Source organism: Maylandia zebra, linkage group LG19 (genome assembly GCF_041146795.1).
Source record: "Maylandia zebra isolate NMK-2024a linkage group LG19, Mzebra_GT3a, whole genome shotgun sequence".
NCBI lineage: Eukaryota > Metazoa > Chordata > Actinopteri > Cichliformes > Cichlidae > Maylandia > Maylandia zebra.
In genome coordinates, this window is record NC_135185.1 from 20726431 (window position 1) to 20754217 (window position 27787).

The 27787-nt window shown below is 39.1% G+C and overlaps 1 protein-coding gene across 4 annotated transcripts; it reads left to right on the top strand.

Moving 5' to 3' along the window:
- Positions 1-320: 320 nt before the first annotated feature.
- Positions 321-26838, top strand: slc7a14a (solute carrier family 7 member 14a). Of its 4 annotated transcripts, XR_013094528.1 has the most exons (11): positions 321-458; positions 12377-12902; positions 13245-13481; positions 16578-16795; positions 16938-17084; positions 18749-18957; positions 19045-19192; positions 20117-20612; positions 20724-20960; positions 22087-22455; positions 23768-26838. XR_013094528.1 is itself a non-coding variant. In XM_076877492.1 (10 exons), the coding sequence occupies exons 2-10, from the start codon at positions 12596-12598 to the stop codon at positions 22383-22385; spliced, it is 2298 nt and encodes a 765-aa protein (XP_076733607.1). In that variant the 5' UTR covers positions 321-458; positions 12377-12595; the 3' UTR covers positions 22386-26838. The 4 variants fall into 4 exon arrangements, 3 of the variants coding, with proteins under 3 accessions (XP_076733607.1, XP_076733609.1, XP_076733608.1); XM_076877492.1 differs by having other exon boundaries at positions 22087-26838; XM_076877494.1 differs by lacking the exon at positions 321-458 and adding an exon at positions 789-878 and having other exon boundaries at positions 22087-26838.
- The last annotated feature ends 949 nt before the right edge of the window (positions 26839-27787 follow it).

Sequence of the window (27787 nt, forward strand, 5' to 3'; positions counted from 1 at the left end):
CCCTTGTTTTGTGTTACTGGCCTTGACAAAACTTTTTTACTCTTTGAGCACATATGTTCACCATAAATGATCAGTAATAACGAATCTTCTCTATTTCATTTTGAATAAGATACGAATATTAATTTGAGGCATATTGTGGGCGTACTGTAGTGATAATCCTTGTGTCATGGCTGGATCAGTTTAAGTCACGGGGGGGTAGTGGACTGCAACGGTGATGTCCGGTCAGCTTGGTGTCTTGGCCGGTCAGGAAATAAACCGGATGAATAATACACAGTGTCGACGGTCTCATGTCGTGCAGCGGGCTCCTGAATGATTTAAAGCTTTTTACATCATCAGCCTCACCCTCCCTCCCGCTCTGTCTGCCGCTGATGCACCGCGCAGCCCGGAGATGCTGCTGCTGATGCTGGTGACCGACTGCAGCATCCGACATGGGTATCCTCTAATCCGGCCGTGCCACAGTGAGTGTTTTTCCTTCGCTTTTCTCCCCTTTGTTCTCCTTGCCATCGTGTTATCTTAAACTTGATCACCTTCCACCCTCCTCCTTCGTTTATCACCTATCCACCCCTCCTCTTCACCCACCCTTTTTTGTTGTCTTCCTTTGTGCAGTTTTTTCACGAGTGATGGCGCATTATAACGTGGCGGAAACCGTGCGTCTTTCCTATAGGGAGTGTGTTTATGATTTCGCGGAGTGGACGGAATGGTCGGTCAATGGTCCCGTCCTGTCACCTTAACGGTGAGCGTTAGAAACAAGGGGGGAGGCAGAGTTTAGGGCGGGTATCGCTTCTCCCAGCGGACTAGAGCTGCAGGAGGCTATGCTTGGAGGGTCGAGAGGAGGACAGGGCAAGACAAAGTGGCGACTTGGACCCAAATGAAAGAGGGTGGGTTCTTTAATTGAGAACATTTGCAGTTTTTAGTATGTATGCGGTTATTACCTAGACTGTTGGCTCAGTGGGTGTGTCGGAGAAAGAAAAGATTACATAATTAGAGTTAGACTTGATCTTTATGATCAGGGCAGGGTAGGAAAAATAAAGCTGGACATGTGGACATTCTATCTATCTATCTATCTATCTATCTATCTATCTATCTATCTATCTATCTATCTATCTATCTATCTATCTATCTATCTATCTATCTATCTATCTATCTATCTATCTATCTATCTATCTATCTGTCTGTCTGTCTGTCTGTCTGTCTGTCTGTCTGTCTGTCTGTCCAGTAAAGCAAACTACTATGTTACTTGATTCATGTGTGTGTCTGTGAGGACAAGAGGACTAAAGCTTCAACCAGTTCAACTAGGCTAATCCCTAATGACATGGCCAGATCTCTCTCTCTCTCTCTCTCTCTCTCTCTCTCTCTCTCTCTCTCTCTCTCTCTCTCTTTCTCATTCTTTCTCTCTCATTTGCCATAAGGCCTTGTCTCATTTTTCTGCTCTTAATTCTTTAAAAAACACACTTGTGGTGTCGTGCTGTCCATGGTGCTGAAAGCAGTCGTCTGCAGATGGCTTGCTAATACGCTAAAGCTTGATGGCCCTGTCATCGCTCAACAGGTGCCTTTTACTGCTACAGCTACACAGAAATAAGAGAAGTTGATTTCAGTTGTAACTCTGTCATTTAAAACGGGTGTTGTGATTGCATGCACTCTGAGTTTTTCTCTGAAATGGCATGCTCCTGACACAGAAGCAATTAATTTGCCAACATGGAATTATGCAATTCAAAGGGCAGTGGGCATTGCAAAATTACTGCTTTTTAACACACATTATTTTACAGATTTTTGGGTTTGTGATACTGCTCTGAATTTCAGGATGTATCAATAAGCAAAAAATCTTGGGATGATTACCATAGAATCAAGCAGTAAAAATGTATAAATATTAATATCTGATCAATATTAATGCTTAATAATAAAGTATTAATAATAATTAATACTTTATTATTTCAAACAGAAAAATCTATGCTGGACAGGCAGTAAACGTTCAGAAGCTCCTAGCATTTAAGTCAAAAGCAGTCCATCCAAACCATTGAATGGACATCCGATAGGAAAATGAAAACCATGGTGATGCTGATGATTGAGTTGGTGAAAACAACAATAAGAAGTAGAAGCAGAATATTATATAACAGACCAATTTAGCAACTGCACTATGTCTGTCTGCATATCCCTCACACACTCTGTCAAACAGCCTCCAGGATATCCAGGTCTCACATTGGAGGATGAAGTCACATGTAGAGACACACCATAAGCTTGAGGGGCAGTCGTTCCTTGCTTAAGGGCACTTTAGCAGTAACAAAGGTCAAGAGTGGGGCATCTGCACCCCCCTCCTTTTATATTTCTTTTGCACTGGCTGAATATTATCATGTTGGAGAGATGTATTGAAATTGCAGCTGAATGAAGAGGATAAGGCACAACTCATTTGTTGGTGACGTTTATTGAGCATTTCTGTCTTTAGCTGTCTTCACAATTTAACTCCAGACAGTGTTAGAAGAATCACAGGACACAGCAGGAGGCTGTCTGCTTCAGATGTGTTCTCACTACTGGAAATAAAATGTTTAGGGTTGGGATGCACTTGCAGGAAGAAGGATATAAGATGGCTATTACTTGGCTCTGATTTCACTGGACTATTGTCTTCATCGATCTCATATTGGCACAATAAACTTGAAACAGATTTGTACTAGCGAGCTGACATGTCAAAGACTGCTTGATTACTAATACGACTGCTCTGTACATGTGCATTCTCATGCATACGTTGGATAATGTTTAGAGAAGTCGATATCTACAGTGCACATGTGATAATAGCTTTTATTAGATAACAATATTGGAGATGTGGCAAAGAAGGGGTAGAAAAATGGTTCCTTCAATGCAGTAAAGTAGTACGTTTAATAAGTGTTTAAAATATTTTGTATATTATTGTTTACTTATCTATTTATTTTGTCAGCCTTTAATGTATCTGCTTGTAATAATGCTAATCTAATGAAAACACTTTTTTGATGCCACATCTTTAGGGTACCATTCATAAACTCATATGGGTTTTTTCATGTGTTACGATTTCTTCGTGTTACAAATTTTAAACAACTTTAAAACAATTTTAAACAGCATACACAAACTAACAATGCGCTCTTAACCTAGACGATGCAATATTTGATTCATCTGCCATTTTCGGGTGCTGTAGCTGGGTTGAGCAGGCGACACATATGACTTAAGGCCACTTCAGAGGCTTGTGGGTTCATATGTGCGCCGAGGCTATTTATTGCATGTCTCCCCACTGCTCTCTCCCAAGATTCTTGTCCTGCATCGACAAAGGCTAACAAATTGTCATTTTTTCAGTATCGATTAAATAAAACTAGCAAATGCTGAAACGTGTGGAAGTGCAAGTAAAAAAGGGATAACAAAATAAACGAACAGACTTAGTAATATCAGCTTGGCAGCAATATTAATCGAAAGCTTTCGGACTCTTGCCCCAGTGAGCAACTAGAGACTAGCTGGTCGTGTCAGATGTAGTAAGGCTTCAGCAATGAAACCCCTGAATCTAAATATTGCATTCACATAAATAATATATGTTTTATTTTCAATTTCAAAACCACACTGTCTTGCTCCTATTCAAGGCTTTAGATGCAGGCAGGAACTATGTTACTGCAGAGGTTATGAAATGCTACTGGCCTCTCATTCATTTTTATTAGCAATAATAGGCGCTGACAGAAGAGTTGTGAGTGTGTGTGTGCGTGTGATAGATACAAGACACATACGAAAAAGGGAATTGATATTTATTTTTAAAATCTTTATTTGCCTTCAACACAAAATATTTCTGGTATATTGCAAATAACTACTTTAGAATAGAATATGAGCAGCACAGTGATGCACTGTTAAGCACACAACAATAGAGTTCTGGATTTGAATCCAGGAGCTAGCTGCGGCCTATGTGGAGTCCCTGTGCTCTCACTTTGCTAGCCTGAGTATCCAGGTACTATGACTCACAGTCAGTTGGTCAGTCAATTCTTAACTGACTGTAGGTGCAGCTGTGAGTGTCTTTCTCTCTTTGCAGCAGTAGACAGATGACAGGTACAGGTACACCTGAATTGGATAAGAGGTTAATTGATTTATTGAGATTGATTCTTTAGAATAGGTGATGTACTAATTTCTATACTGTAAAATATAGCTGTGACTAACCAAGAGAAAATCAGACACGTAAACATCAGCTCTTAATTTTATGGCCTCCATCACCCTTCCTCTATGAGATGCTGCTCAGCACTGACGTCAGTGAGTCTGCTTGCGCATAAAGGCTAATATAATCAGAACACACACACACACACACACACACACACACACACACACACACACACACACACACACACACACACACACACACACACACACACACACAGAAAAAAGACTTGAAGGCCAGTATGTTATCTGATCTCTGATTTGAGAAAGTGACTGCTTATTTAGGAGCAGATTTGCATAAAAATAGGCTTTTTCTACTTTTCTTTTCACAGGCTTCACTTGCAATTTTGAGATCGTTCCTAAAAATGGGTGTACGGAATCACACTAAAGCTAAAAGCTGCCACTTAAGCATATGTTTCTAAGCTGGAGAAAAACACTTTGCTAAAAGGTAGCTGATGAATATAAATGGCTGGATCATGCAGTTTTGTAATCTGTATAAAAAAGTCTTCACACACTGATGTATTTGCCACTTTCAGACACAGCACCCATTTCTTCCACTCAAGGTTTGCCTTTCAAAAAACAATTGGCTCCCATTATTTAAAAAACCAATAAAATAGTGAACCAAGGCATTCTGTTCCACTGACAAATGCAGTCAATGATTTTGGAACTTTACAAAGTAGCTTCAATCTGTGGAATTGGTTGTGTAGGAATGATTGGATGCCTCTGGGGCTCTGTCCTATTTCTACCCCGAACAGTCCTATTTCCCCTCATTTTCCCTTCATTTCAGTGTTGCCCAGGGTATATTGGAAAACAGCAACAAGAAACAGTTAACTAACCTAATATTTGCATCTTTACATCAAAGAGACAATAGTAGCGCAATACAGGAATGTAAAAAAGATCTCTGAAAATAGCTCCATATTATAAAACGATATTAATACAATGCTGTCAGAAACGTATTCCTCAATATGATGTATTTCATAAATAAATGTTCACCCCAAAAACAAATGAAAGATCATTAGTTAAATGCTTATAAATGTATTAATTTGACTCAGTTTGTCTCGCTTTTTTACAATATCAAGTCAGTCACTCCTCAAAAATTGCATTGGTCTGTTCAAAACTGTCACCACTGACCATTAAGAAAGGTCAAAGAAAACAAAGCACAGAACATCATTCAGTCTTGTTTAACTTTGAATCTGGCATTTATTCGTGTGTTAACTTTAAAATGCAAGGTTGTTTTCCACTAATTCGGTCAATTCAATTTATCCATTTGCTTTCTTTGGGAAAGTACCCCAAGGCTTTCCTTTGAAAGAAGTCAGAGAAACACTGCCAGAGAGAGAAGGGGATGAAATACACCTGGGAGTGTGGAGTGGTCGAACGGGTGAAAGTGGAATCGAAATATAAAAGACTGTCAACTGGCAGAGGACTGTTTCGACATGGTGAGCAGTGCACACAACAGGCGCTACATTCATTTAGTGCTGAGCGGTATGAGATGACAAACAATTCTCTGCACTGTCGGAGCTGAAACGGGAATATATCAGAAAGGAAATGTGGAGATTAGAGAGGGTTGTGTTAAAGGCATGGTTTATGATAGATGTATTGTCAGTGATATAGAATTCTGACTGAGGAACTACAGAGTGACAATCCTGGACACAGTTGGGAGTATATTTGTATATTTTTGTATATTTTATTTATTGTTCACTCTATTTAATTTGTAAAATATGTGTATACACACACACACACACACACACACACACACACACACACACACACACACACACACACACACACACACACACACACACACGTAGAAAAATATTTAGTATACACATCCAGAAATGCATATACTATTATATATTGTACATATATTTATTAGTTTCAGATGTAGCCATTCTTGTATTTTGCTTGTTTACATTATTATATTTTGCACAACTCTGTTGCTTGTGAAGCTCGCACACAAGAATTTCACTCACATGTACTGTACCAATGTACCTGCACATGTGATGTGACAATAAAAGTGATTTGATTTGATTTGATTTGATTTGAGAGGGATTAGCAAATTGGACATATAGTGACAATACTGTGAGGAAAAAGCATCATTTGGCTGCCACAGGCAATATTTCCTTTCCCATTGGTTCAGAGTGTTACCAGCGTTTCATGGTTTTGGAGTTATTTGTCAAAGAATTACTCAGCAGGGCACGCCTAAAGTCTGCCACGGAATCAACAAGCCAGTTTTAGGGCCAGGTCTTCAGTTGAAGTTTTAACATTAAGGGAGTCACAACTGGGGTAAGTCCCTGAGTGTGTCAGATGGCCCTGTTGTTTCTTTAGGGCTTTAGGCCACATTGACAGAGATGTCATTGATATGGCTGGTTAAGCACAGAGCCAGAGGGAATGACAGCACTGTTTTTGTTTATCTTGCAGTGTAGAAGCAGATCCATTTTGCTTTAGGCTCCAGGCCCCGACTGTGCTACATTAGGGGAAGATAGATGAGGATGTAGCATTGCAAACTGTGAGTGGAGCAGACCAGCTGACAGGTCAGTCATGCAGAGCAATTGGTCTGTACCTTTTTGGACTAGTGCCAGGAGATTCCACACTGTAAACTTTTGATAGATAGGCATTATATGTCTTAAGTTGACTGAGAAATGGAACATTTCCTCCCTGTGTTTACTGGTTTCTTAGAAATCTAGAATATGCCTCAACAGGTTTAAGGTTAATGGTTAAAATTTGCAGCGATTATAGTCCAGGTAGTCATTAAAAGAGTAATCCTGTGAGACAGCCAAAAAATTGATTCCAGTACTCTAAAGGAATAGAAATTCCAGTAACGTGGATACTATATACATAACCTGGAAACCTCGAGACATTTAACCACTCATTGGTTTATACAGTACATTAGTTGTGTTTTTTTTTTTTTGGCTTGTTTAAGAAAATCTTTGCCCAATCTACACTTGGACACAGATTTCTTGTGTTTTCCTGAATCTTAATTAAGGTTCAGCAGCATCTTCTACGAGCATGCTGTTTATTTACACTGTGAGCCGAGCCCATTTCAAGTTCCAAGGCCACACGGTCTGTCTTAATTCTGTCTTGTGCTCCATAATCATAACATTTTTATGAATGAATTAACATATTAAAAATCACAAGATTAGAATCAAAAGATAAGAAAATCGTGAATAAGAGTTTTTCTGTAGTAACAGATGAGAAAAGCATGGTAGGTGGCTCTTTTCTTAGTGATCTTAAACCAGATCTTGATGCGTGAGTCGTACTTATATTAACACATAATACAACATGCTAAAAAACAAACACCAAAAAAATTGTTTTGATCTAAATGTAGTTTATCAGTTATTACCATAAAGTCAAGCTAAATGTTTACTGTGGTTTTTTCCAAGTAAACAAGACAGCAAAAATATAGATAGTCTTAGGATAGTCCTGTTGTCTACACTTCAAATATAGGCGATCAGAATGTATATAGCTCTACATTTAGAGCTATATACATTTTATATGTGCTTCTACATATGAAATAGCTTATAAAACATATCATAACAGCATGAACAAATAAAGATATGTACTTAAGTGGCTCTTGTGCACTGTGTGTGCACCATTACTTTACAATATGTTATTTACCCCAGGTAGTCTCATCCTGTGTTTAAGCAAAGAAACATTTTTCATGTGTCTTCATCTGCCTGAAATAAACAGTGGGTCGGCAATTGTATTATTATGAACTGAAAATTTAATTAGTAGATATCAATCCAACAAACATCGTTGGATCATGATCTCTACCGGGCCCCAAAACCATATAATTTCAACCAGTTGACCGATGGATTCACACACAGGACCTTCTCTCTGTGATGCAACATTGCTGGACATTGAACCACCAAGTTTAAATCTCTTTAAATTAACCATATTTATCTGCTCTTCTTAAACCTTTAGTCAGTTTATTTTACAATATAAACCAGAGGAGCATGAATTGAGTGTTACCTAGTTATTTTAACGCATGTGCAGTTTTCTTTGTCTTTGCTCATGAACTGACCATATTGATATGCTGTGTCTATTGCACTGGTGGTCATTTAGTTTTGTTTGACATTAAATAAAACAAATGATGTATGATATTAGCATATTCCTGCTCGATGAAACTCCAGAAAATCAAAGTTCATGTATACAGTAAAAAACAGCCTTTGGTCGTACAGGGATAGGTACAGTGTGACTGATGAGCCAGACAACATAATCAACCTGGCAGGTGGCAATTTCTCTTTTATGTCAGATTCATTAGGCTTGTCAGACAGGGACACTGTGGCCGGGGAGCCAAGACACTAAATCAGCCACACTGCCACCAAGATCAGCCATGCAGAGGAAAATGAATTTAGGACTTCCACTTCCACGTTAAAACCTTCAGTTACTGCTGATATTTATTGATCTGCTGACTGGGTCATTGTGCTTTTAGCACAATAGCTTTGCTCCCAGGTACGAGACCTATAGGAACTCATGAAAAATAGAGCTGGTTTATATAGACCAGAATATATTTAATAATAATGTATGACTAAATGGAATTAGCTGTGATTAAATAAGAGGGTATTTGCTATTAGTCATAGTGATTGATAGTAATACATTATTGTGTTCAAGACTCGATGGGGCTCTAAGCACTGATGTGTAACACTCCACAGAGGCTAGCCTCATAACTCTTAATACTGAGAGGCACTAATATGGAGATATGCACATACACACATGAATTATGCATAATAATATTTTCTCTTTTACATAAGTTGTTTGTGTGTCCGTTTGTTAAGCTAAAATGAAATATAATTTAGCATTTTTATATACTGCTATTTGCTAATTGTGCTAAAACAAAAGCAATTGCAAAGTGACAGACTTGCTCACTTGTATTTTACATTAATTTCTCTTTCAAAAAAACATCCAAATCATCAGTGACACTGACATCGAGTGTGTGATAAAACGGAAAACAAACTCACACAAAAATTGTAATTTCCCTGACTCAGGTGCTCTACCAAGAACTGCTTCCTGTTCTGTCTGCAGGATGTGAGAATGGGGCCAGGGCAGCATGCCAGGTCTAATTTTTGTGGAGGCCAGGGCCATGCATTGCAGACTGGTTTCCACGTCAGTGTTGAGTGAATTAGAAGTGCTCTCAACTTTATTAAACCACAGCAGCTCTTACTGTAAAGGCAATGAGAGCTCAATCAGGTTATTCATCCAGTTAATTCAGACACAGGCAGGGGCGGACACAGAAACAAGCTTAGTCATGGCTGATTAGACACAAGTATAGATGTTTTGACAGCTCTCTTATCTGGAGAGGAAACACACTAATGTTAAGATGCTAGAGGTGGCTGTGGTGATTATGATGACAGGGATTTAACTATTGATCTTTATACATCTGCGCAAATGGGTGTTTGTTTAAGCGTGTAAAATTATGGAAGAAGAACAAAGAAGTGTCTAGTTCAAAAATCCATTAGAGTGTGAAACAGTTCCTCCCATGCTGGGAGACGAAAGCGATGCTTTTAGCTCTTTGTGTTGTGCACATTACACATTTCTTGATACGTACGTGTTAATTTCCAAGATTTCTTCCCCTGCAGTTCAGTGACAGAAATAATTAGATCAACTGATGAAAAGATATTTAAATAATAGGCAAAAATCTAAAATGTATTGCCTGCAACCACACTCTATTAAATAATTTAGTAGCCAGTGTCACCACTGGCATTTTAGCTTCTGCACTGTACTCCGAAGAACAGCAGTGTCTGTCTCTGTTAGAGGTGCTCAGATTTTCTTTTGGATGCTGTGATGATGCACTCATTACTAATGAGGGAGGTTTTGGTTTTCATTATATAGGGTGATCCAGAAATTTGCCTCCTGGTTACAGACTCTCATTGATCCATTCATCATGCCACCTGCTAGAAAGCAAAGTGTATTTCTTTACCATAAAAAGGTCACACAGAGAACATCAACAGGACACTTTATCACATAAACCTTTAACCCAGAAACAACTATTAGCAAGATGAAGTCATTTTTCCAGAGCAGATGGAACACCTGCTGCCACGGGGCTTTGTGCGGCTCTGTTTTGTTGATCTAGAGTACGACTGTTCAAATAGCTCGCACTCAATGCAGGACAGGTGGTGGTCATCATCAATGAAAACTGGCCTAGAATATTTAAGTGAGCAGATGTTCTGAAAAGCAGAGCACTTGTATGATCTGATTAAAGATATAGACTGATGAAAGGTTGTATGTTTATGTGTGGCACTTACTCTAGTACACACAAAATGGAGCGTATGTCTTCCTAATCTGCCACTTTTATGACATTTTTGAAACTGGCTGAATGTGATTGAATTCATGTATAGGTATCATTGTTTCAAATTTAAGGTATTAAGTTCTGGCTGGCTTGTCTGGACACTCATGTTCCATACACGCGCGCACACACACTCATGAACCCGCACATACACACACATTGATTGACAAAGCAGAGCCAGGTGATCAAAGCTTAGTGCACTAACGAAACCAGATTTGCTGTTTTTCAGTCTGCTCATCATCCTCATTCTTTTCTCCTAATGTGTTCATCTTCTTCTGTCTTCTGTACACACACACACACACACACACACACACACACACACACACACACACACACATGCACACACACGCACACACACACGCACAAGTATTGAGCAGTATTACGCTCAATTTAAATTTTCTTATTTCTTATTGATTGCTTCTATGAGATGACGGAAATAAAATCTTGTTTCCACAAATATCAGGTTGTTTGTCCAGTGATTGTAACACATAGCTCACTTGTGCGTCACATTTTGTGACTGCGTCATTCATTTAAGTACATTTTCATATAAAACATAAATGGCACTAGAATAAATGAGTTTTTATTGCAGTAATCTACGATAATTGAATAAGATGTCATCATTTTATGTCTGAAGAGCAATAAAAACTTTTGTTAGAATGTGTGTGCAAATACAGAATAGAAGCAGAATTTCATCTACATGCCCAGGAGTAAGAACTCTACTGATCAGATGCTCTTAAACGTAAATTATTATATATGGTTATGACTGGAAATTTCTGAATTTTAATTTCAGAAGGGTTCTGCACGTCATTTATAACTACAGGGCTTCATACCAGCTCCATTAAGGAAAATCCCTTTTGTCAGAATTTAAGAGGTACCGCCCCACCCAGAGCTAACCACCATGCTCAAAGTGAATCACCTTTTAAGCTTTCTATACTGCTGCACATGTAATACACCCACTAAGTGCAGTGACAATAGCAGCCCCACTCTATCTGGTTAAACAGCTGAGTAATTGCAGTCATCATTTGAGTGGCTTATGTTATAGTTGAGGGCGCGCAGTGTGGGTCTGCTGAATGTAAGTGTGTTTGTTCAGTAACTTGAATTTGTTGTTTAAAGTAGATGAATGGTGAGTGTTAGTTCATTGCTGTTAAGAGAGACAGAGGTGGACTCGGCTACAATTGATGGCTTTAATAGCTCTCTTTTCAACAGCATCTCTAATCTGTTACTCACTCGACTCAGCTAATGCTTTGTTTAAACGTGGCAGGAAAACCTGCATTACAGCAGCACTAGGAATTTACATAGTTGCATTTGAATTATTCCGATAAATTCTACTTATACTGAAAGGAAAAAAAAACATTCAGCCCCTATGATTGCCATGGCTTTGCATGTAATATTTTTTAGCTTGTTTTGAAGTAATGCATCATATAATATGGCATTTATTTATGTGAAAACACAGGCTAATAAATTAAAAATAATTATGTAAAAAGACCCCAGTATTATTTTCACATGACAGTAAAATGTAAATAAACGTGTTAAAGATTTCATTCTGAATTTTAATGGAGTGATCGTTAAGTATGGCGAAGATGTTGTAGTTGAAGTACATTGCCTCTGATTCTACAGTTATTTATCAGCAAACACAACAGAAGAGGTTTTGCCAAGGTTTAATATTGCTATCTCTCCCCCTTACAAACAAAATAAAATGTCATTAGGGCTGTCACTAATGAGCTTTGCTACTATAGCGACATGGCTTTGGGGAGAGGATTTCTAATTAGCTGTTTCCTCATTCAGGTACACCTCATTTGTGGACAAACTTGTAATACATTTCCCCTTTTGAACTAATATGTCTTGGCATGCATACTCCAAAATAAGCATTGTGTCAGATGAATAATAGTAGGCAATGGGCTGTGAAATGCTGTAAAAATAAATTATCCCTCTTGTGTCTTTCAGATTACTTTCTCTCTCACTATGTGGGGAAAAACTGACGTGGCATTCTACTGAGCCTGAAAACAGAGGCGTGGACTGCAAGACAAAATCAGATTTTCTTCATTTATTTGGATTAGGAATAATTCCTCACATCTGCACATCTTCTTGAAGAACTCATTCACAGAACTTAAGGAAAAACACTGGTCAAACAGTATCTTCCGCTACTCCCCATTGGCTTTCAATATGAGTGGTCTGGTAGGGAAGCTGGATCCTCGCAGGATACAGTGGGGGTCGACATGGAACACCTTTGCATCCCGTGTCCTCAGGACCAAGCCTGTGGAGTCCATGTTAGATTCAGCCATATCGGGTACAAGCTCACATGGAACCAGACTGGCCCGGGTTTTGTCTACGGTGGACCTAGTGTCGCTGGGTGTGGGCAGCTGCGTCGGGACGGGGATGTATGTGGTCTCTGGACTGGTCGCCAAGGAGATGGCTGGCCCTGGGGTCATTGTGTCCTTTATTATTGCTGCTGTTGCCTCCATTCTGTCAGGTGAGACTAGAGCTATGCACGCTCATTTATGCAAGGCTTCTCTAATCACATAAATACCAAGGGGACAATAGCCGCAGTATAAAGGTTGCTGTCCTTCTTATTACCATTAAACTGGTAAGATATATTTGAAAAGCCTTTTAATACCTATGTAATTATTACAAGGGCAATGACATTATAGGGGCACAGCTATAATAGGTTCAAGAGATAGTAAAATATACTTTAATGCTCATATCAATAGTTTCAATTCAGCCTTTCACTCTAGTGATAATGCAGTCAAATCACTGATATGTGTCTGAATTTATGTGTGTCTATATTGTACTCCTCTTCCTGTCTCCCCCACAGGAGTATGCTACGCAGAGTTTGGTGTCCGTGTGCCTAAGACCACAGGTTCAGCCTACACATACAGCTATGTGACAGTGGGGGAGTGTGTGGCTTTTTTCATCGGTTGGAACTTAATTCTGGAATATCTGATTGGCACAGCAGCGGGGGCGTCAGCTCTCAGCAGCATGGCGGACTCACTGGCCAATCACACCATCAGTAACTTTATGATTTCACACATTGGAACACTCAACGGCTTAGGTAAGTAGCACAAAGATGCAGTGCTATGACAGCTTTGATACATTTTCTCTCTGGTTCTAATTTTCTCAGGATTGAAATTCATTCAAGTATTGTGTAAAGTACTGCAGGTTTACTGTGAATGCTTTATTCAGTGTTATATTTACAATATTTCAGGGAACTGAAGCCAAAGTGCTTCTTAGAAATCACCTGTGAGATAATTTTCTTGAAGGCACATTTTTAAAGGCATTAAGAAGCAGGGTAATTCATTTAGAATCGACATCTTATCAGCAATCAGCTACAGTTAGTTGTTTTGGTTCAGCTGTCAAACATGTTTGCTTTAATGGTAAAAACATGCATTGACCCAAGTGACTTTTGGAGAGATGTTATCTTTTTTCTCCCTCCCCACTCTCCTCAGAAGGTCAGACAGAGCTCTGTTCCTTTTGCTGTAGTTGTAGTTAAGACAAATACTTCCTCTTTGAGGTCTTGAACAGACTTTGACATTTAGACTTTGAGAAGTACATTTAATAAATCCAGCCTTTGCTCTGCTTCCGTATTTGCACACTAACACGACTTGCTCCTAAGAGTCATGATTTACTTTATCAGTGTGGAATAGAAGCGCAGCGCCATTTCTATTATACAAAGGATCTCCCATTGCCTTGATAATCACAACACATCTTTCAAATTTTAATAAAAACACCAAGATAAAAATGCTTACATTATCTCAGAAACCATTCAAACCATACCAATTTATTTTTCCCAGGAACATCCAAAGAATATTATGCAGCTTATCTTGGAAGTCATACTGTCACGGAAAGTAAAAGCAGGCACATCAACTTGAATTCTATATAACACAGTTTTCCATAATCTTACCATGAGGAGGATGCCTGCTTATCTTGTGCAATGCTCCAGCTGATGTGTGTGCCAGCTATGTTTCTATCTGGCTGACACTGTCTCATCAGTTGCTTCCTGTTAGCCTTTGAAAAAGTAATGGTAGTGATCACATGACAAGTGTCACGGCCAGCCGTTCCAAATGATCACGGAAAGCTGATGTTTCCTTTTCCTGTTGGAGAGAAATGATTGTTTCTCCACACCCAAGGGGAAAAAATGTGAAATCTAACTAAAATATATCTCATTCATTTCCAAATACACACAGGCTGAGTTCTTGTGGAACATGTGCATCTAAAAATTTGTTGCCGTAATGGTCAACTGGGTGGGGTGTATCTAATTTAGGAATGCAGTACTTCACTATGACGACTTATCTTACAAAAATAGTTCAGTTGATGTGCCAAATCTAAAGGTGTTTCCAACTTTCTGTTGCCAAGAAATTAAACAGAGTTGGAAAGTTCAATTTTTTATTAAACCATGGCTTTGGGTGTTTTATTGGACCATTGGGGAATGTCCTGTGAATTACACATGAATTCACTGGAATACCCTTGGATAATTATCTACACATACTCCAACATACTCTATGAGAGCGGCTGAAACTCTTGGAAACAACAAATTAGTCTGGGATTATTTATTCTGATTAATAGTTGTGGTCAAATGTTTACATAGAGTGATCATGGACATGATTTCATATCGTGGAAAGTTTGAGCATTTAATGATTACTTTGAACAGTTTCTGTCTATGTGGGTTCTCAGTAATCTCTTAGATGAGAGGTGAAACATCATTTAAAAAACAAAAACAAATGCAAGTCACCTTCCTTTTAGCTCTTTAGACTTTGAACTGTTCTTTCTCTTGGTAAGAATAATTGTACGTCAAACATCTTTCGTGACAGATTCCATGATCATCACTTCAAATAATTGTACATAAGTAAAGTTATTCAGATGGGCCACCACTTTGTCAAAGTCTGAAAAAAAGGTCCAAACTGTCACCCTCAGATGAGAGAAAATTGGTTAAGACATGTGGAGCAAGCCAGGAACCACTGAGGCCTTAACCACTTAAGCCTGCCATGAACTGGAAACTGCTGGAATACCAGGGTAACAGTTACATCGCCATGGACTGAAATGGTGATGACCTTGAAAAGACCCTTTTCCAAAGTTGACACCTTTAGGCTCAACTTAAATTTTCAGCTGCCCACATGGATAAGCTAAATTTCTTATAGAGAAAGGTTTGATGGTCAGGCGAGACAAAGATTGAACTATTTGGCCACAATGACAAGAGTTATGTTTGGAGGAGTAAAGATGAGGCTTTCAAACCTATGAACATGCTCTGCATCTCTGCCACTATTGTATTGGTACAATGCACTAAATGGATGGAATGATACAGAAGCAAGAAGCTTCTTTATGCTTCTCCTCAAAATCCATCAACTTCACCTCAGATCAATAGCTAGATGACACAAATGGGTGTTCCAACAGATAGATCAAAACTGGTTTTGGAATGGATAAAGCAGGCTAATGTTAAGCTTCTGGAATGACCTTCCCAAAGCCCCACTCTCAGCCCTTCTGAAAATGTGTGTGCTATGCTTAAAAGCCGGGCCGGTGCCAGGAAACCAATTCTGCCAAGAAGAGTAGTTAAATATCCAGCCAGAATTATGCCAGAGGCTTGTCGATTGATACTAAAAGTGTCGGGTTGAGGTGAAGAGTGGTACATTTGAAGTTGTATGTTTGACCCTGTGTGGATTACAGAAAATCCAAAATGAATTCAAAATGTTGAACCCGGTTCTTGATTTTAGATGTATGTTGTACAATTATTCGACCCTGGAAAAAGAAAAATTCAGAGAAATTATTAAAAGACCAAATTTGCATTGACATTTATCCCATTAATGATTGTACTTTATGTGTACTTCTGATAAAAAACTATATTTAGTTAAACTGATTTGACAGCGCTTTGGAACTAGCACCAATAATGTGAGGATTTTCTACTTTTCTTTTTAATTTGGCGTTAATCAGACAAAATAAGAAAACGAAAAACATTTCTCTGAGAAACCTGCTTAACTGTGAGAGGACTTGTTCTTGTTCTGACAATTTAGTATTTTCTTGAAAAAATAACAAAGCACTTACTCAAACAGTTTTACGCCAAACACACAGGAAAATGGATATATTCATCTTCAGCACCACAGGGTGACAGCACTTTTATGTCTTTCTGTGTATTCAAGCATGCGTGTTTCCTCTCCAGGTAAAGGAGAACAGTCCTACCCAGACCTACTGGCACTGCTGATAGCACTGCTGGTGACAGTGATAGTGGCTTTGGGAGTGAAGAACTCTGTTGGTTTCAACAACGCATTGAACGTCATCAACCTTATAGTGTGGGTGTTCATGATGATCGCTGGCCTGTTCTTTGTAAATGGGGAGAACTGGGACGAGGGGAGATTTCTGCCTTTCGGCTGGTCAGGGGTATGCATCCGAATGTATATATAAACACACACAATAAATAACAAACAAACAAACAGAAACCCCCCTACCATCAGCAGGGTATCTGTGCTGTTTGGTTGTTTTCTTTAGGACATCCATCAGCTCTGTTTCCTCTGTGTTGCAGGTGATGCAGGGTGCAGCCACCTGCTTCTATGCCTTTATTGGATTTGACATCATTGCTACAACAGGAGAAGAGGCCAAGAGTCCCAACACCTCCATCCCCTATGCTATCACCGCCTCACTCATCACCTGCCTCACTGCCTATGTCTCTGTGAGTTAGCTTTATAACATATTGCATAAACAAACATGACCACTCTATTCTTTATATATCTATTGTTAAGTAATCGACAAATCTATTGTTATTCACACTAATAGTTTTGTGTATAACAAAGTAGAGCGTCATTCATGTTATGGTGGTTTCCGTTGATATATTTTGTAAAATGACTTAATTTAATTATAAACCTAAAGAATATTGATCACTTATCATGTGCTGAAATTCAGCTTTAGCTTCAGCTGCCTGCTCTCCCCCAAATGTTGACAAGTTTCCAATACACGGAATGAATAAATATGAAGATGCTGTATTTCAAATTTGTGGGTGTATATCTAATCTATGATCTCCACCTTTACAGCCTGTACAGCTTTCCTGATTACATAATGTGTGCTGGATGGTTGTTGCTATGGGTGCTGTGGAACAGCAGCCTATCAGATATAAGACGTTTTTCAGCATTTTGTGTGGCAAAGATTGCATCAACTTCAAAAACTTGAGTGCTTCTTTTTGAAATCCTTGTCTCTCTCTTTCACAGTCACATCTATTCCTCCACATCATCGCTCTCCTATGCACCAGCCTCTCTCTAATCTCCACCTTTCTTTGATCTCACTCACTGTAGGCTGCTTGGAATAACTTTTCTGCTGCTGTGAGGATCCCGTGGTTGCTGCTGTTCAATCTTCAGAAATCAGCTTAAACACATTACCTGTCACATCTTTTTGTGTGTGTGTGTGTGTGTGTGTGTGTGTGTGACATTGATTTTTGCAGTACATTTAAATCAAAGAGTTTGCAAGGCAAACTTATGCTTGTTTGTCAGTTTCTGAGCTTTTCATTCACTGTTAGTGATGACATATCTATCCTTGTACGGCCTTGCAATACTGTGGTCTTCAGTTTAGGTTGGGGCAATGAGCAGCAGGGGAGAGAATTGTGCTGATTATTTTTTCTGGGAAGTCCTTTGCTCTGGAGATGGGTAATATGAATTTGCCAACTAAACTTAGCCGACTGTGAGCTGAAGGGGACACTGAAAAATACATTTTGGGATCGGATTTGTGCTCTAAGCAAATATGTTGTTGTAGATTTGTTTTAGATTACTTTACCCCCTTATGACTGGTTCACACACAGTGTTAGCCAGTCTTTTCATTCTGTAAGGGGTTAGTGCTTTTTATTATTATTACTCCCCTTCTGTAATCCATTGATGCAAATCTATCTGATTAGCAGCACAGCATTTGTGACAGATGGCTCTGCATGATATCACACATCAGACACAGGGACACACATATTGAGTGAGGCACGAGTAATGACCACTTTGCATGTGATGGAGCATGCTCTGTAATGAGCATATTAGCTAAGCAAAACTAAGCTCTAAGGATGTAGCTCAACTCTTTTTAGTATCTAGGGTCTAAATGTTGATGTGACTATAGGCTCTACAGAGTTACTCTGAGAAGAGCCTCCACAAGAAGTCGAATTAGTCTCTTTTCTGCAGCATCATCCCGCAGCATTAATACACTATAATTCTGGCAGCAAAAATCTAATATTTCTGCTTGTTAACACTGGTATTAAAGTTTCTCTGTACTTTAATAGATTCATGATGAGATTTTGATTTTATGGTGAGAACTGCAGTAAAGATTTCTTAGTAATAATCAACACTATGTTTGTTTTTTTTATTCCAGGTTTCTGTGATTCTGACACTGATGGTACCATACAATGAAATTGATGAGGATGCACCACTGATGGAGATGTTTGCCATGCATGGTTGTATGTTCGCAAAGTACATAGTGGCGGTAGGCTCTATAGCTGGACTGACTGTATCCCTCTTGGGTTCGCTGTTCCCCATGCCCAGGGTCATCTATGCCATGGCAGGAGATGGCCTGCTCTTTAAGTTAGTTCACACTGTACTTGCATTTTTATTTATATGTCATTCTTAATGATGTTTGCATATGAGTCTCATCTCATCTCTTTTTTATAGGTTCCTGGCCCATGTGTCTTCCTACACAGAGACCCCTGTTGTAGCCTGTGTGGTTTCAGGCTTTCTGGCTTCCTTGCTGTCCCTCCTGGTCAGCCTTAGAGACCTCATAGAGATGATGTCCATAGGAACGCTTTTGGCCTATACCCTGGTGAGTGTTGGATAATAATAATGGAAACATGTACATCATGAAGCTTACTCTCAATATTATTTAGATCAGTTTTCCTTAAAGAAGTTTTTCCTTCCACATTGAGGGGCATCTGATTGTCTTTACCTTACAATATAAAGTGCCTTGAGGCAACTGTTGCTATTTGGTGCTATATAAATAAAATTGAATTGAACTGAATTGAACTGAATGCATTTAATATATCTGGATAAAGCCCTTGAGATGTATTTAAGGATGTCTAAACAAACATACTAGCAACAACTGCTAAGCAGAACAATACAAAGCCACAATCTCACTGTATTACACTGCCTTACAGAGATCAATTCACAGTATTTTGTAACCAGGGGGCATCCATAATCCAGCAACAATTGTTTTATAAGAACTAAGTGAAGATGCGTTGCTCAGCTTTCATCTCAACTCTAAGAAATTTATAGCCTGAAAACAGAAAGATTGGTGTTTCTTCTCCTAAGTAGCTATACATTCAGATTTGACAAAAAAGCACTGCTCTTTAAAGGAGCTATGAAATACTGCACACAATAACAGATACCTTGCTAGGAAAAATAATCTCTCTAGTGCATGATTTCCTATGATAACAGGATAGCTGTATGTGTTCATAGACAACAAATCTTAACAGAGTCACCAGTATGTACAAGACATGTGGGCATCTGTTTTTTTTAGGCTCTAAAGATTACCTTCTACCCATGGCTGCACAACACTAGTTAGATGGTAAGCAGTTAACTAAGATAATAATGAGTCACTGATTTATGAACCAGTCAGTTTTTGTAAAAACTAATTATTGAGCTGTTTGTTTTGAAATAAAACATCCACACAATTCCTGTGGAATGGGAATGTCACTACTAAAAATGGTTTTGTGATGGAGCTCCTGTTTATAAATGACGTGTTTTGCAGGTGAGTCTCTGTGTGCTTCTCTTACGCTACCAACCTGAGGGAGACATCCATGGTTTCGTGAACTTTCTCTCTGAGGAGCAGAATAAAAAGAGGAAGGAAGGCGTTCTGGCTGAGTGTGAGAAAGACGCCTGCTCACCAACCAGCGAGGCCGATGAGTATGGCGGTCCGCCCACTAACACCTGCGGAGCCAAAAACCTGCCTTCACTGGGTGACAATGAGATGCTGATTGGCAAACCAGATAAAAATGCATACACGGCCAATCACCCTAACTATGGTACAGTGGATATGACTACTGGTATTGAAGCAGAAGAATCAGAAGGTGGCCTGTCCCGGCGGTTAAAGAAGCTGATTGGACCACGCTACTACACCTTGAGGATCCGACTGGGCCTACCGGGAAAAATGGATAGACCGACTCCAGCAACGGGGAAAACTGTCACTGTGTGTGTTCTGCTGCTCTTCATCTTCATTTTTGCTTTCTGCTCCTTCATAATTTTTGGTGAGAACAAGTTAACAAACTCACACTCACATTTGTATGATTCAGGCACAGATTGGTCAACAAATAATAAAAGCGTTGAACTGAATTGAATGAATTATTTCTTCCTTTCAGGAGCTAGCACTATTGGGGAGGGTCGTTGGTGGGCCTTGCTGCTATTGATCGTCTTCATCATTATCATTGCCCTACTAGTCATCATCATCCTGCAACAACCAGAGAATCCTAAGCGACTTCCCTACATGGCACCCTGTGTGCCCTTCGTACCTGCTTCAGCCATGCTGGTTAATATCTACCTCATGCTCAAACTGTCTGCAATCACCTGGATACGATTTTCAATCTGGTGCCTCGTGGGTAAGTAAATGATGTTTTATTTGTTTGCTTTTAAATTAACTTTAAAACATTCGGAAAGAGAAAAGATAATGCTTTTATTTAGTCAGTTCCACACCTGTCAGTCATGTAGAAGGACAAGCAGGAACTTAATGAGACTTTTGTTTTAGTTTTGTCGTGTTTAATCACTATGCAGGTTGGTTGCTAAATTATTTCCATGTTGTATGCATGAAAATAATTCAATATAATTATAGAATGTAATGTATATATGTTTGGCAATGGTTTATATGAAAACTGGCTGCTTCCATCTCAATATAGCAGTGAAACAAAAAGCCAACCAAAATATTGCACTGTAAGCAATGACTCATGACAGTTGATACTTAGTGTAACGACTGAGTAATTAAAAATAACTATTTTTTTAATTTAAATTTTGTGACCAATAAAGAACAGACTGTGTGTGACTTCTTGTTTGTTTTATTGTGGAAGACCTGGGGCATCTAACTTTCCTTTTCCTTCCTGCCTCAGTTGTATCTATCTGAGCACCTATTTTTTAACTTGCCTTTATAGCTGCAAGAGTGAAAGGGAAGGTTTACAAGAAGGTAGTGAGACCTGCTTTGATATGTGGTTTGTAAACAGTGGCACTGACAAAACTTCAGGAGCCTAAGATAAAGTGACAGGGATGAAGATGCTAAGATTTTCTTTGGGAGTGACCAGGATGGACAAGATTAACAATGAGGACATCAGAGGGACAGCTCATGTCGCAATAGCAAGGCTGAAATAGCTTGGGCATGTACACAGTACATGGTGGGTATACTGGACAAAGGATTTTGAAGATGAAGCTACCAAGCAAGAGGAAAGGAGAAAGACCAAAGACAAGATTCATGGATGTAGTGAAGGAGGACATGCTTGTTGTTACAGAAAATGATTCTAGGGACAAGGTGAGATGGAGGCAAATGATCTGCTGTGGCAACCCCCAAAAGGATACGGCTGAAAGGAAAAGGAGAGTCCAACAGAGCTTTTAGGTTGATGGAGATTTTCCTTTTTTTCTGTATTTTTATTTAAGCAACTAAAATCATGCCCCAAGGTCTAATAAATATGATCCACTGGATTATGTATGTGTGAAAAATATTAACATGTTCTGTTCTTGTAGGTGTGCTCATATACTTTGGCTATGGCATGTGGAATAGTACTCTGGAAATCACAGCCAGAGAGAATGAGGTGCATGCTTCCACCTACCAGCGCTACGATCAAGGTGTTGACGAAGGCTTCTGCGGCTTCGAAGATGATTTCTACCCACCTACCACTGACGCCTGGGGTGCGCCAGACGGGGCATCAGGGCAAACCTCGCCCCCTGTGGCAAAACCTGAAAATGATGGGATGCCATCGAAAAGTGGAGGCAGAACCATTGCCAATCATGGCCTCGCGGAGGAGGATCCAATGGATTTCTAAGGGACTGACTCTGCGTTACCCTGAATGTACTGCCTTGTCTGCTGCCTGGGGGATGGGTGGGGAAGAATATGTGAGTGCACGAATGACTCTGTGTGTGTGTGTGTGTGTGTGTGTGTGTGTGTGTGTGTGTGTGTGTGTGTGTGTGTGTGTGTTTGTGTGTGTGTGTGTGCGTGTTCATGCCAGCATGTGTGTTTTTTTGTGTGTCCAACTCTTGGGCTAGATTGTTTGTTGGCAGTGGAACTGCTTTTCTATCACTTTATTCCACCGTGCCTGGCTCCCCCGCTTCCACAGAAATTTAGATGTCAAGGTCGTGAGTGTCTTGACTCATTTTCTTGTTATTACTTACTGGAATCCACATGCCACACAAAGAAAGGCCAGACAGAAAAAGTGCAGATGTAGCAAGAGATAAAATACAATGTGGCTCTTTGAACTCTGAACCAAATGAGAGTGTCTGTTAAGCAATTTTTTTAACTGTTTATTTCTCGGAATTACGAGATACAATAGAGGAGAAGGCAACGAGATGGGGCAGATGAATCAGCATGTTCCATCCTGTTTTAACAGACAGGCAGGAAGGTTAGATGACAGCACGGCAAGCCCAAATGACTTCCTGTGGACAGCTCTGGTTTTCTCCGTTCATTCGGAATTTTCAACAGAAAGCAAAAGTGCTGTGCATACCCTCAAAATAATAATAAAAAACCGTTAACCCTCAGTGTTATTTCATGCTTTAAATGTTTCCCTGACCCCAAACATCTAGCCCAAGTGATTCTGAGGTGAATGTGGGAAAGGGTGTCGATGTTTTCTGTCACAAATATTACTTGGACTTTGCTTGCAATAGTGCCTTCATCTACTGTATGTGTACGTGAGTTTCTGATTATGTCGGTTTTCTACTTTAATTTTGCCTGCGTGTGTATTTGAGGGTGTACTGCATGTACACTCAAAATCCACCTTTACATGGGTTATTATATTTGTGTTCGTATAAAGTGTGTTCTTCAGATTGTTTTACTCTGTATGTATAGATATATTTTCCCACTCTTCCCCAGCATGAAGCTCAGCGTGAATTCACTTGCAACAAATCAACTCATCAGTATATTGGAAAATAGGAGAGAGTAGTCGATATAAAAGCAAAAGAGAATGAGCTGAATCCTAACTGGTAACCACTATGGTTACTCTGAAGAAAGTCATGTTTTCTCCTGATTTTTTTTGCATGATAAGTTTACGATTTTATTTAAAATTCATTCAGAATGTTTTTTGACTTATGATCATCTGTTCTTTTTGCTTTCTTTTTTACCAAATGAAATGAAATCTAATCCTTCCTCTTCCTCCTTTCCTTTTCTTTCTTCAATTCCTCCTTCTTCTTCTTCTTCTTCTTTGCATTTTATAAGGTTCCACAATTCCTTTCTTCTTCCAAACCAACTCTACCTTCCTCTCGCTGCCACCTCACCCTCGGCTTGATATCCATCGGGCCATGTCATCCACTTTAAGCCACAAGTGATAGAGCCAGGATTGGTTTTCAGTCAGGATTTGTAACAGCAATCTGTTCATGGCCTGTCGATCTATTAGCTCCTGTTTCGCTTAAGGGTGTCCGCTATCGCTTTTCTGATTTGTCACTGGAGCGTTTACTACACTCCCTGTGGTCCTGCTCCCACTTAGGCTCAAGCTGGTATGAGTGAACTTCACTATTTGGCCCTACTTTGTTTTTAAAGCATGTAGCTTGTGCTGAAGTCCCACTCTTCACATTGTACCTACATTGCTGGTGCACTCTGAAGAGCTTGTGAAAATCAGCTGGATCAGATAATGAGCCAGTGTGGTTTAACATGTAGGACAAGTAAGCTACAGCCAAGGTTAGGGGTTGGATTTCATAATTAGTATGTACTGCAAAGCATGTTTAAGAGTAAAACACTTTTAAACAAGAGAATACAAAGTGCTTTACATTGAAGGGATTGTGCAATGTATCCATTCATGGCACTATAACTGATTTTGGCATCAACCAAAGCACCCCCCACCCTTATAGGTGGGGGTGCTTCTTCTATATAGCTGCTGCTGCTGTCTGCCCTGATTGTCCTACTTGTACCTTTTGCCCCTGTTGCTGCATCAGTCCCTTCCAGGGAAGCCTTATTTGTCTAATGCACTAAATCTAAGGATGCCACGCTATACCCCCACCCCACCTCTGCCCCCCTCACAACCATACACATTCCAAAAAACAAGAAAACAAAAATAAAACAAACCAAAAATGAAAAAATAAATTAAAATAATTATTATATCAACAGGCCCTTTGGTGATGTCCATTGAAGAGATTATACCAACTCCATATACACAGGGATTTATGTTCATATTGAATGATTCTGCGGGTAGCCAGCGCACGGAGCAGTATGCTGTGCAGGCAAGTGGAAGTTTAGGGAGTTGGAATTTAGTTGCGGTTGAGTGTGAAGCCTATGTAGTCTGCCAAGGTCATGACTTTAGTATCTTTTATGGAAATGTGACTGGGTTATTGACTTGAGGGGGGGGAATCATATTTTACGACCACAATATTACATTAAACCACACTGTAAGTTCCAGCCATGGATGTTAGAACAACTGATATTTTATAGCAGTTTTTTTACGGTTGGCACAGGAAAAAATAATAGAAAGTTTTGCAGAATTGTCCAATATAAACATTATTCTAGGTGATACAGTTGGAAAAGCATTTGCACATTAAGTCTCGCACACATCTAAACATATTTTCATTTTGTACTTTTGAGCCAAAATACCCACTCAGATCACTTCCTAACTCAGCCAAAAGAATCCAACAGCTTTGCATTCATAGCTCAGCCAAAACAAAAAAGTAAATTCAGGCGATGCCATTCCTCTCACACTGGACTGTACAGCCGACTTTCTATATTATTTGATCTGCGTGTGTGTATAAAAACTGTGCGAATGCATGTGCTGTATGTGTGTGCGATGTGTGTTTGTGGTCTACGCCTGCGCCTCAGTGTGATCGTCTGGTGAATGTGTAGCATGCTGTCATGCACGAGGCCCAGACTATACATGTTGTACTTGCATGCGGTGACTGATCGCAATGACCTGTAATGGAACACTAAACCAAACCAAATGCAGGCTTAATTCTTATACCTGGGAACGTTGGCCTCTCTGCTCTGGAAGGACTAATGTTTAACAATTTAATAGGTTAAATAAAACCACTATCCTACAGGATGATTTTGTGCATTTGTTGCACTTTGCTGCATTTTCTATTCTGATGGGAACCCAGAATTTTACTTTATAACTCAATACTATGTTAAATGAAAGAGCTAAAGGAATATTATATACGATATCTCCTTGCCCAGGTATGAGAACCAGGACTCCATTTGAAAAAGAAGGAGTACATGTAGCAAACACACTGATGTGGGTTGCTCTTCTCACATCCTTCCTCAAGCACTTACAATATGCCTACTTCCTCTTTGTCCATCTTCTCAACCACAACCTCTGCAAGCCAAAGTCCACAATGTTTGTTTACTTTTCACGTACAGAAGGCTGTAGTTTCTTCAGAGTGAAGACCTGAGAAAAAAACAGAGCTAAATTTTTTTCTTCTCTTCTAATAAGCTACTTTATCACAAGCAGACAGATTTTTCTTTTATTAAAGTGACTTTGGTCATTGGTATAAAGGATAATTTCTGAATTTTTGCTAGTATTTCGTTAATATTTAAAGTATTAGTGTAGAATCCGATGCATCTGTTCTGCAACGACACGATGCGGTGAAAAGTACAACACTATAGGAGGAGTGAACTAAAAGAAAGGTATTTTTCTACAGCTGTTTCCCATTCACGGATCCTCCTCGGGAAGGTGTACACAGCAGAGTTGGGTGGAGTTATCAGTCTTCACTGTCTGTGGTTTTGTTTAATCACAAGGAGGCCTGGGAGAAACTGCTAAAATATATTTTTAACAGCCATAGTCTCTCTAGAATGAAAAGGCTCATTTATAAACGTTAATATTTTCCTTTGAAGGTTTTTCAAATGGTTGTTCAAGACGTCAATACGACTATAGGTGGTTTAGGAGTAAGAATACTAATAACTAATAAGAGAAAACACGCAGAAACTATTTTAATACGATTCTATAAATGGTAAACTACACACAAAATCAAAGATTGCCTCTGTTGCTTTTAAAGTCAGTTACTGTTTGTTTATTTAGTCTTGGAGAAGGTGTGCCATGTTCTTCCTGTGCTCTGTGTTCACTGTGGCCAAGCGTCCAGTCAGTGTGTGTTGGACTTGTTGAGATTGGCTTCTCTTGCAACAGCAGATTTTATTCCTTTTCACTTCTGTATATTTTGGCACAAAGCTGTATAATGTAATTGTTTTTAATTTTTGTTTTTTAAAGGTTTCTTCCATATGTGTGGTTAATTTGCTCCTGGGTGCACTGTTTTTGCTGAGTTGTTGATATTGCTTCCATGCAACAATGAAAGTTAGTTATTGCAATTACAAAACAGTGGCTTGCTCGTTTATTCGCACATTTATTCACACATTAGGTGAATGCACATGCATACACAGATGTTTTCCGTGTCTTTTCCCTCTAAAACTAAAAATTTAAAATAGATATATTTTTATTTTTTATTACATACAAATTCTTATGTCTGTGCAAAAGTATGCAGTTAAAGTTTTTGGCTGCAATGCAGAAAGCAAGCTATTTTATGTTATATTCTATTTTTAACCGAAATGAGATACAAATTTACTTCTATTGACCATTTTAAAAAGGCATACGGATTGATTTCTCAAAATATAAAACTGTTGTTTTAGCATTTTGTCATCAGTATAAGATGTCTCACTGTTGCCATGTCTACAGAGGAGGACAGCTGGACCCCTACAATGGGGGACCCAGACAATACTGTGTATATTTCATGTTTCCACAGTATGATCGACTTTATTTGTTTTGAAATACTAGTATTTGGTATGTAAAAATAGACTTGTCCTGTTTTTTTAGTGCCCTCACAGCTATATGATAAAAAAAATTCTCATAATTAGCAGAACAGAAAACATAAAACATGCTAATTGCACACTAGTCTGTGTATTCAAAGCACTGGAAGGAAACCCTTGCACATGTGTTTCCTGCACTGACTGAAATGGCAGCTCAGGTGCATTTATAAATTTATGACCCCCTTGAACTCCTCTTTTGATCTGTTTTAATTTTAGTTAGCTCTCAAAATCAGAATCAGAATCAGAAAGGGTTTTATTGCCAAATGTTGAGCAGGTTTACCACATTAGGAAATTGCTGCGGTGCTTCAGTGCAAACATACTGTCATAAATTACGCTAAAATAGACATGAAAATAAAAATAAGAATAAGAATTAAAAGTGCTAAGTAGATAGATATATACATGAGTGCAGGTGGTGATCAGTGCCAAACATGGAATGATGCAGTGACACAGCGTAGGGTCATG